At 48.8% G+C, this 8,942-nt stretch overlaps 1 protein-coding gene across 1 annotated transcript; it reads left to right on the top strand.

Annotated features, from left to right (window-relative positions):
• The first annotated feature begins 718 nt into the window (after positions 1-718).
• Positions 719-7,838, top strand: Syf2 (SYF2 pre-mRNA splicing factor). The gene is made up of 7 exons (XM_041652440.1): positions 719-865; positions 1,016-1,120; positions 2,317-2,442; positions 3,315-3,432; positions 3,864-3,954; positions 5,057-5,155; positions 7,164-7,838. The coding sequence occupies exons 1-7, from the start codon at positions 842-844 to the stop codon at positions 7,327-7,329; spliced, it is 729 nt and encodes a 242-aa protein (XP_041508374.1). The 5' UTR covers positions 719-841; the 3' UTR covers positions 7,330-7,838.
• The last annotated feature ends 1,104 nt before the right edge of the window (positions 7,839-8,942 follow it).

The following is an 8,942-nucleotide window of genomic DNA, read 5'->3' as shown; positions in this document are numbered from 1 at the left end:
ACGGTCCCTTTTTGTTTGCTTGGAGTAAACGGTCATGCCTTGTAGCACTAAGTCGCTGTGAGGCCCAGGCAAGTCTCATACTTGGTACCTCCTGCTGGGGTGCCAGGAGTGTGCCACCACAGCTACTTGTACTTAAACGTCTTTACACTTGGGTGACGGCTTTTTCATCTGTAGTTGTCATATTAGAAAGGAACACGTGGGCTGGAGAGATGGCTCAGAGGTTAAGAACACTACCTGATGTTCCAGAGGTCCTGAGTTCAATTCCCAGCAACCACATGGTGGCTCACAACCATCTGTAATGAGATCTGGTGCCCTCTTCTGGCCTGCGAGTATACATGCAAGCAGAACACTGTATATGTAATAAATAAACATATTTAAAAAAAAAGAGAGATAGAAAGGAAACACATTTCATGTGCCCCTGTTGTAGTTGCTGTGGTACTGGGATGTGGGAGTGGGCAGTATGGAGTCGGCCGTGTTCCGCAGTAACATCAGAAAGTTATCGGCTCTATGGAAGCGACTCAATACCGACTGCATTCAATCTATGTGAGGCAGGGTGCTTCAAAGCAGGTGACATGGATAAGTGATTCCCAACCAGGCTCCTTCCGGTCATTCCCGTCTCGGTGACCCGTTCCTGAGTTTGCCTCCCCTCCTCGACGATCCATGACGTCGCTTCCGCCGGCTGCGCCTGCGCACAACGACGCTTAGCGTCAGCAGCCCGCACTAAAGGGGCGGGACAATCTCCAATGTATCTGATGCCAAACGGAAGGGGCGGGGCCTGCAGCCCGGGGCTAGAGGCCGACGGAAGTGCTCGTTGTTGTTGCCGGAAGTAGAGAAGGCTGTAATGGCGGCTGCGACTGAAGTTGAGGTGAGTACCACCGGCCTCGCGCAAGGTTCTCTCGAGGTGACGCCGGGCTGGGCATGAGGCGAGTCCGGTCGAGGCTACTGGGGAGGTCGGGGTGTCAGGCTCAGGCTGTGGCCGAGGGGACGTCGAGCCTGAAGCCGGTTGTGATCGCAGGTGCCCGCGGTCGTCGCGGAGGACCGGTCCTCGGCGGCCGAGGAGCTGGCGGCGCAGAAACGCGAGCAGAGACTGCGCAAGTTCCGCGAGCTGCATCTGAAGCGGGTGAGTGGTGGGGACACGGGCAGCTCGCCAGGCCCCAGGGCGGGGCGTCCCAGGACCGGAAGATCTCAGTGGAGGACGTGGATTCACACCCGCTCGCTCCTCCCAGGGCCCACCCACAACACCTAGTTTATCTGGGGTTGGTTAGCTCTGTTCCTAACAACCCTCTTGCTTGCCATGATCCATCAAATAATTCATTTTTCATCTAGGGAAATATTTAGCTAGAAATACGAAGAAACTTCTTAGTAAGAGTTTCCTCACCTTAAAAGCAGCGAACATGCCGGGCGGTGGTGGCGCACGCCTTTAATCTTAGCACTCAGGGGGCAGAGGCAGGTGGATCTCTGTGAGTTTGAGATCAGCCTGGTCTACAGAGCGAGTTCCAGGACAGCTAGGACTGTACACACGGAGAAATTCTGTCTCGAAAACCAAAAACGAAAACAAAAATATCCGCACACACTTGTCCTCTTTTCCAAGTACAAACTCAAAAAGTGTAATTTGCTCAGCTGGTGCCAGCACTTGCTGCTAAGCCCGAGGACCTATGTTTGATCCCCAGAACCCGCATGGTGGAAAAAGAGAACTGATACCTGGGAGTTGACCTCTGACCTCTGCACAAACACACAAAGTGAATTCATAAGAAAGGTTTTTTTTTTTAAAATATTTATTTATTTATTTATTTATTTATGTATGTATGTATGTATGTATACAATATTCTGCCTGTGTGTATGCCTGAAGGCCAGAAGAGGGCACCAGACCCCATTATAGATGGTTGTGAGCCACCATGTGGTTGCTGGGAATTGAACTCAGGACCTTTGGAAGAGCAGACAATGCTCTTAACCTCTGAGCCATCTCTCCAGCCCAAGAAAGGTTTTAAATAAAGTATAACGTCTTTGCTTGCCACTGTCCTGTGATGTGGTGCAGTGGGGGCCCTTTGGCAACCTTTGTTCTGATAATAAAGGATGCACCCGACTGAAGAGGCAAAGCTTACAGTAGCCCCTAGGACTGCAGATCACCAAAGCTTTGCAGCCCAGCATCTCATCCTGTGGTATGCCTTATGAGTCTATTCCTGTGCTTAAAGTCAATGGAAGCTCTTACTGCTTGCAGCCTTAGCTGGCGTCACTTAGTTGCTCCAGAGAAGCCAGGGTCTATTTGGGTCCCTCTCCTGTTTTATCTGTTGCCTCCTTTTTTGTCTTTGATTTTAGAACGAAGCTCGCAAGTTAAATCACCAGGAAGTCGTGGAAGAAGACAAAAGACTTAAGTTGCCTGCAAACTGGGAAGCGAAGAAAGCGCGTTTGGAGTGGGAGCTGCAGGAGGAAGAAAAGAAAAAGGTTAGGAAGCCCTGGTTGCTCCCTTCCATTGAGACAGGAGATCCCGGTAGCTGCGTAGGTGGGGGAGCTGTTTACCTCAGGGAGCCTTATTCCGGGTTTCTCTGTGTAGTGCTGGTTGTTCTGGAACTCGCCCTGTAGACCAGGCTGGTCTTGAACTCAGAGATCTGCCTGCCTCTCTTTCCTGAATTCTGGGATTAAAGACATGGGCCACTGCTGCCTGGCTGAGCCTTACTTTTCTTGTCTGTAGGACAGGGACTATAATAATGGTTACTTGAATCAATTGTGAATTCTGTGATATAACATGTGCAAATCATTTAGAACAGGTCTGACACCTGCTCCATTCTGTTGTTGTTGATTTTAGTTTTGTTAGCTTTTTATTTGTATGTGTGTGGGCACAGGAGGGCAGAGGACAAATTATAGAAGTTTGCTCTCAGCCGGGCGATGGTGGCGCACGCCTTTAATCCCAGCACTTGGGAGGCAGAGGCAGGCGGATCTCTGTGAGTTCGAGACCAGCCTGGTCTACAGAGCTAATTCTAGGACAGGCTCCAAAGCCACAGAGAAACCCTGTCTTAAAAAAAAAAAAAAAGAAAAAAAAAAAGTCAGCTCTCTCCTTCCACTGTGTGAGGCCTGGTCTAGAACTCAGGTGGTCATGATTGACAGCAATTACCTTTACCCATTAGGCCGCTATGAAGGCCTGATGCTTGATTCTTCATTAGAAGTTTATCTAAAATAGGCCAAATAGTTGGGCATGATGGATCATGCCTATAGTTCCAGCACTTGGGAAACCGAGGCAGGAGGATTGCTGTGAGTTTGAGGTCAGCCTGGGTTCAAAAAATGAAACAAAGCAGAATGGAAGGTGCTTGTCCTTTCAGGAGTGTGCAGCGAGAGGGGAGGACTATGAGAAGGTGAAGCTGCTGGAGATCAGCGCAGAGGACGCGGAGAGATGGGAGAGGAGGAAGAAGAGGAAGAACCCTGACTTGGGCTTTTCAGGTACAGCTGGCCTGTGCTGGCCTCTGCTTTACTCAATGGGCCTCCTGGACCAAGGCTTCTGCTCTAGTGAGATCACATGCCCATTGCGCTTCATTCATGGAATGTTGTAGGCGGCCAGGGAGAGCGCACGTGTGTCACGGTAGAGCCCAGGCCCACCCGTCTGTCTGCTGAAGTTAGCCTTTGTCGTCGCGTTTCCTTCCGTAGTCTCACAGACTCAGGAGCCTCCTGCCTCAACCTCCTGAGTGGTGCCTTTACAGGAGTGCGCTATCACCCCTGACAGAATTAGCCAGTTTTCCTGTCAGCCCGTTCAGGGTAGAGGCTGTGCTTAGGCCAATGTCCTGTGCACGTAGGACAACAATTTTGAGTTTTCTCTTCTAAGTAATGCCCAGGTGGTAAGGACACAGATCACCTCTGGTTCTCATTTTGTTTAGATTATGCTGCCGCCCAGTTACGCCAGTATCACCGGCTGACAAAGCAGATCAAACCCGACATGGAAAGCTACGAGCGGCAGAGAGAAAAGCAGTGAGTCCTTGGGGGAAGGCTGGGGCGGTGGGTGCGAATAGACTTCCAGACACTGCAAATACAAACTAGCTAAACTAGCTATTGACTTTCTCGAGCCATTTCTACTGTGTGGCTCAGACTGTCCTCCTGAGTGCTGGGATTACAGGTTTACCAATTTGCCTGACCAAACTCAATCTAATGGTGACTTGTGGATTACCACTGGCTGTCTCTTGGTGACACTGGTTACTGTTGTCCTTGTTGCACAGTAGGTAAGCCCTGACTGCCCTTGCGGGTGGCCAGCACCAGCTCGTCAGAGCTAGGTGCTCTTGTAAGAGCTGGATGTTTGGTCCTGGGGCGGGTAAGCATTGGTAAGGACCAGATGGTAAATATTTGTACTTAAGGGGCTAGTGTTCTTCATTCACGGCTGCCCTAGCTGAGAGAGGTTGTATGAGCTGTGGCAGGTGGGGCAGGCTCTATTTGTTTTCAAGACAGAGTTTCTCTGTGTATCCCTGGCTGTCCTGGAACTCAGAGATATGCCTGCCTTGGCCTCCCGACCACTGGATTAAAGGCATGTGCCACCAAGCCAAACATCCAGGGTCCTTTTTTCTTTTTTTGGTGGAGGAGGTTTGAAGACAGGGAGACAGGATTTCTCTGTGTAACAGCTGTCCTGGAACTTGCTCTGTAAACCAGGCTGGTCTTGAACTCAGAGATCCACCTGCCTCTGCCTCCCGAATGCTGAGATTAAAGGTGTGCACTGCCATGCCTGGCTGGGCCCCTGTTTTGACGCATGTGGAAATAACCGTAAGCACTCGGCTCCCAGCCCTCTGTGATCCTTGGCAAGTCCTCTATTCGCTGGCCACTGTTTATGCATCTGAACAATGAAGCTGTGTTGTGTGAGTTGAACTGGCCTGGACCCCAGAGTCCCTCCTGGGACTGGCGTTATAGGCATGCTCATCCAGCCTGGCTCATCTTTTTTGAGCCTGCATTTTCTCTCTTCCTTTACCTTTGCTGTGTAAATAAGTGTATTTGTGCATTGTCTCTCATCACCAATCCCTGTATATGTATTGAAAGTGGAGACTGGGGCGCTCGTGTCTGACTAGAAACCCTTCTTGTGTCTTCTCAGTGGAGAAGATTTTTTCCCAACATCCAACAGTCTTCTCCATGGGACGCATGTGCCTTCCTCAGAGGAAATCGACAGAATGGTTTTAGATCTGGAAAAGCAGTAAGTACTCAGTAGGGCAGCCTGGCCTGGAACATTCTATACTTCACGAGAGAGAGGCCGATGTGCTCAGATGACTTGATGGTCACAGTGCTGGTACCAGCTCATTTCTGACCCCAAATCTGTTGGTGTTGAAGCTGGACAGCGAGTAGAGGTTGAGCCCATAGGATTTGGAGATGGGAATACTGATGTAGTCAAACTGTCATGCTGTCCTTTAGCTTTCTGTCGCTGTGGCATGATGCCCCTAAGCTAACTTATTTTGGCTCCTGATTTTAGAGCTCTTAGTCCATTGTCTTGGCCTGTGGCAGCACAGTGGATCATGAGAAGTCCATGCTAGGAAGCCTAGTCAGCTCCTGAGGACCAGGAAGCAGGCAGATTGGAGGGGAGAAGGGCAGTCCTGATGTCCTTTCAAAGGCACAGCCCGGGGCTGGAGAGATGGCTCAGAGGTTAAGAGCATTGCCTGCTCTTCCAAAGGTCCTGAGTTCAATTCCCGGCAACCACATGGTGGCTCACAACCACCTGTAATGAGGTCTGGTGCCCTCTTCTGGGCTGCAGACATACACACAGACAGAATATTGTATACATAATAAATAAATAAATATTTAAAAAAAAAAAAGGCACAGCCCTCGGACCACCTTCCTCTTATAAGCTCCACTGAGAGGTTCCAGCACCTTCTAATATCCCTATCAGCTGGACCAGGCCTTCAGTACCAAGGCCTGGGGCAGGTTTCCAATCCAAACTAATAGTCAGCATTTTGTGCCTGTTTGTTTAAGACTGGCCTCATGTTTGCAGGCCAGCCTGGAACTCAAGTAGTGTTTAGATTACTCTGTGTGTATGTCTGTGTCTGTCTCTATATGGCCATATTATTTATTATAATTTCCTTTTGAGGTAGAATTTTACTATGTAGAGCGGGCTGGCCTCAGACTCCTAGAGATCCTTCCTCCTGAGTGCCTGACCTTACTTATTTCTGATACAGGGGGCTACATTTATGTTCTAGGACCATGCAGGTGTTGCAGGGTGCAGTGGTGTATAGCACACACACCGTACAGTGCTCATCATCACTGATAGAATTTTTAGGGTGTTTTACCCAAAGTCACACTTCATTGTCCCTACTTTTAGCATCTTTAGAGGCTTTCTTTTTGTTGTGGATTTTTTTTTTTTTTTGGTTTTTCGAGATAGGGTTTCTCTGTGCTTTGGTGCCTGTCCTGGAACTAGCTCTTGTAGACCAGGCTGGTCTCGAACTCCCAGAGATCCGCCTGCCTCTGCCTCCCGAGTGCTGGGATTAAAGGCGTGCGCCACCACCGCCCGGCTGTTGTGGATTTTTGAGACAGCCTCTCATCATGTAGCCTCGGCTGGTCTCCAGCAGGTGGCTGAAGATGCTCAAAAGTGCTGTGACCAGAGGCTATAGTTGCTGGGTCTCATTGCTTACACTGAGGTTCTACTAATTAGTTCAACCATCTGAAGCTGATTAAACTGTGCCTGCCTTCCCCTCCCCCCCCGCAAGGTGTTTTTTTATTTGTTTGTCTTTTTTTTTTTTTTTTTTTTTCCCGAGACAGGGTTTCTCTGTCCTAGAACTAGCTCTGTATACCAAGCTGGCCTTTTTTACTTTTTCTTTTCTGCCAAGGTGTTTTTTTTTTTTAAATTTATTTATTTATTTATTTTTGGTTTTTCGAGACAGGGTTTCTCTGTGGCTTTGGAGCCTGTCCTGGAACTAGCTCTGTAGACCAGGCTGGTCTCGAACTCACAGAGATCCGCCGGCCTCTGCCTCCTGAGTGCTGGGATTAAAGGAGTGCGCCACCATCGCCCGGCTCTCTGCCAAGGTGTTTTATTATGAATGTTGATTCTGTCCGGATCTTTTTGTCCATGTTTTAAGATCAAAGAAGGCATTTAGACCAGCTATAGTGGTCAGTCCTAGGGTTTGGGAGGCAGAGGCAGGTGGATCTTTGAGTTTGAGCATGAGGAGGCCTGGGGAACATAATTCTGAATCTCCTAACCCCCGTCCTTCCTCCAGAATTGAAAAGAGAGACAAATACAGCCGAAGACGTCCTTACAATGATGATGCTGACATTGACTACATCAATGAGAGGAACGCCAAGTTCAACAAGAAAGCAGAGAGGTTCTACGGGAAGTACACAGCTGAGATCAAGCAGAACCTGGAGAGAGGAACAGCCGTGTGAGCCCTGGAGAAACTGCACAGAAGCTGGTAAAGGGACTGGAGGCTTCAGCTGCCAAATTCAAACTTCCACATGTGTCCATTAAATGCGAGTTTACCCTGTGCCTCCCCACTTGGCGTCTGAAATAAATGTCTTTTCTCACCATCTGCATATGTTCACATTTTTGTGCTTGGATGTAAGATGTAATTCTTGTAGTGACATTGTTTTGTAAAAATCTAATTTGTATAAATCCTAATTATTATTTTTCTATGTATTTTAAATGTGTATAACTGTGTAACCTTTGAAATCATTTGGGGTTTAGGCTGTTTGTGTGCACAGCTGCAGTCGCTGCTGCTTTGAGTGTTACTAGAAAGTGGAGAGAAGCTACAGCTGGGCTCTGGGACTGGCCAGGTGAGGACTGAGAAACAGAGGCCTCAAGACAGATGCTCCTGGCACTGTCTGCTGGGGTCAGAAGTCATGACTGTTAGCCGTGCACATTCCCTTTTTAAAGAACAATAAAATGCTTTGGAATAGAGTCATGAATGATGTCTAATTTAAACAAGTGCGTGTGTGCATGCACTTCCACAGCATGGGAGCATTTCCACATTTCAGCATGAGGGCAGCTCAGTTTCATGTCTCTGAAAGACAAAGACTTGAAGACTTCTTGGCAACTGTCCAGAGCAAAGGTTCCTCTCTGTGGGCAGCAGACGGGTGTGCACAGGCATCTGCATGGCTCTGGCTTTCCTAGAACTCACTTTGTAGACCAGGCTGGCCTGAGAGATTTGCCTGCTGCTGCCTCTCGACTGCTGCGTTTAAAGTTGTGTGCTGCCACTGCCAGGTACTTTCCCTATATTTTTAAGACCATGCGGAGGTAGACTGTATGCCTCAATGATAAAAACACTAGCTTGGCGATCCAGACGACCTGAGTTCTGTCACTGGAACCCCGTGGAAACAGAACTGACTTCAGAAAGTTGTCCTCCATCCTCCACACACATGTGCCTGAGGGGTGGGGAGGAGGGAGGGTCACGGTTTTGACAAGGCTAGCTCTGTGCTTTGCCCTTCCACTAAAGCCCCACCAAGAAGGAGGTCGCCCCAAGAGACACTCTCAGCATGTTTGATGCAATAGCAAGAGGAATTTTTATTTTGCTGCCGTGGCAGAGGTCCCTCAGCCTCGAGAGGAGAAGGACCCCCTCTTTGTCTATTGCAGGCTCTTTTAAAGGAAAAAAAACCACAGAATCAAGGGGGTAGTACAGAATCAAAAGGGAGAGTGCAGAATCATTTGTCAACTATTTTGACTAGTTCATTCAATGGTCAGCTAACTAGTTGATCAATGCTATGGCGGTTGCTGGGTTGGTTGAACAAGGAGGAACACTTGGGGGTTATCTGCAGGTCGTCTCACCCCAGTTCCAGAGTCTGGGGCTATTGTAGAAAGACTACAAAGGGGATGGAAAGTACTCAAAGCTCCAGTGCACGCGTGGTTGGTTACCAGGGTCCTGGCTCCCAGGAAGGGCGGTGCAGTAATGTTAAGGTGCCCCAAAGTCTTTCAACTTGAATAAACAGGAAGTGCAATCAAGCAACTTTTAAAAGGTGCAAGAAATGACAGAGACAACCGGCTACCTGGGCAATCATCCGAAGTC

Source organism: Microtus oregoni, unplaced genomic scaffold (assembly GCF_018167655.1).
Source record: "Microtus oregoni isolate MIOR12 unplaced genomic scaffold, Mior012 000005F_ref0000423, whole genome shotgun sequence".
In the NCBI taxonomy this organism is placed as follows: Eukaryota; Metazoa; Chordata; class Mammalia; order Rodentia; family Cricetidae; genus Microtus; species Microtus oregoni.
Note: the sequence above shows the minus strand (reverse complement) of the source record. Positions and strands in the feature narration are given on the sequence as shown.

Coding starts and splice junctions, on each gene's coding strand:
- Syf2 (XM_041652440.1), top strand. CDS start 842: ATGGCGGCTGCGACTGAAGTTGAG. Junction 1,121..2,316: donor GCGAGCTGCATCTGAAGCGG/GTGAGTGGTGGG, acceptor CTTTGATTTTAG/AACGAAGCTCGCAAGTTAAA. Junction 3,433..3,863: donor CCCTGACTTGGGCTTTTCAG/GTACAGCTGGCC, acceptor CATTTTGTTTAG/ATTATGCTGCCGCCCAGTTA.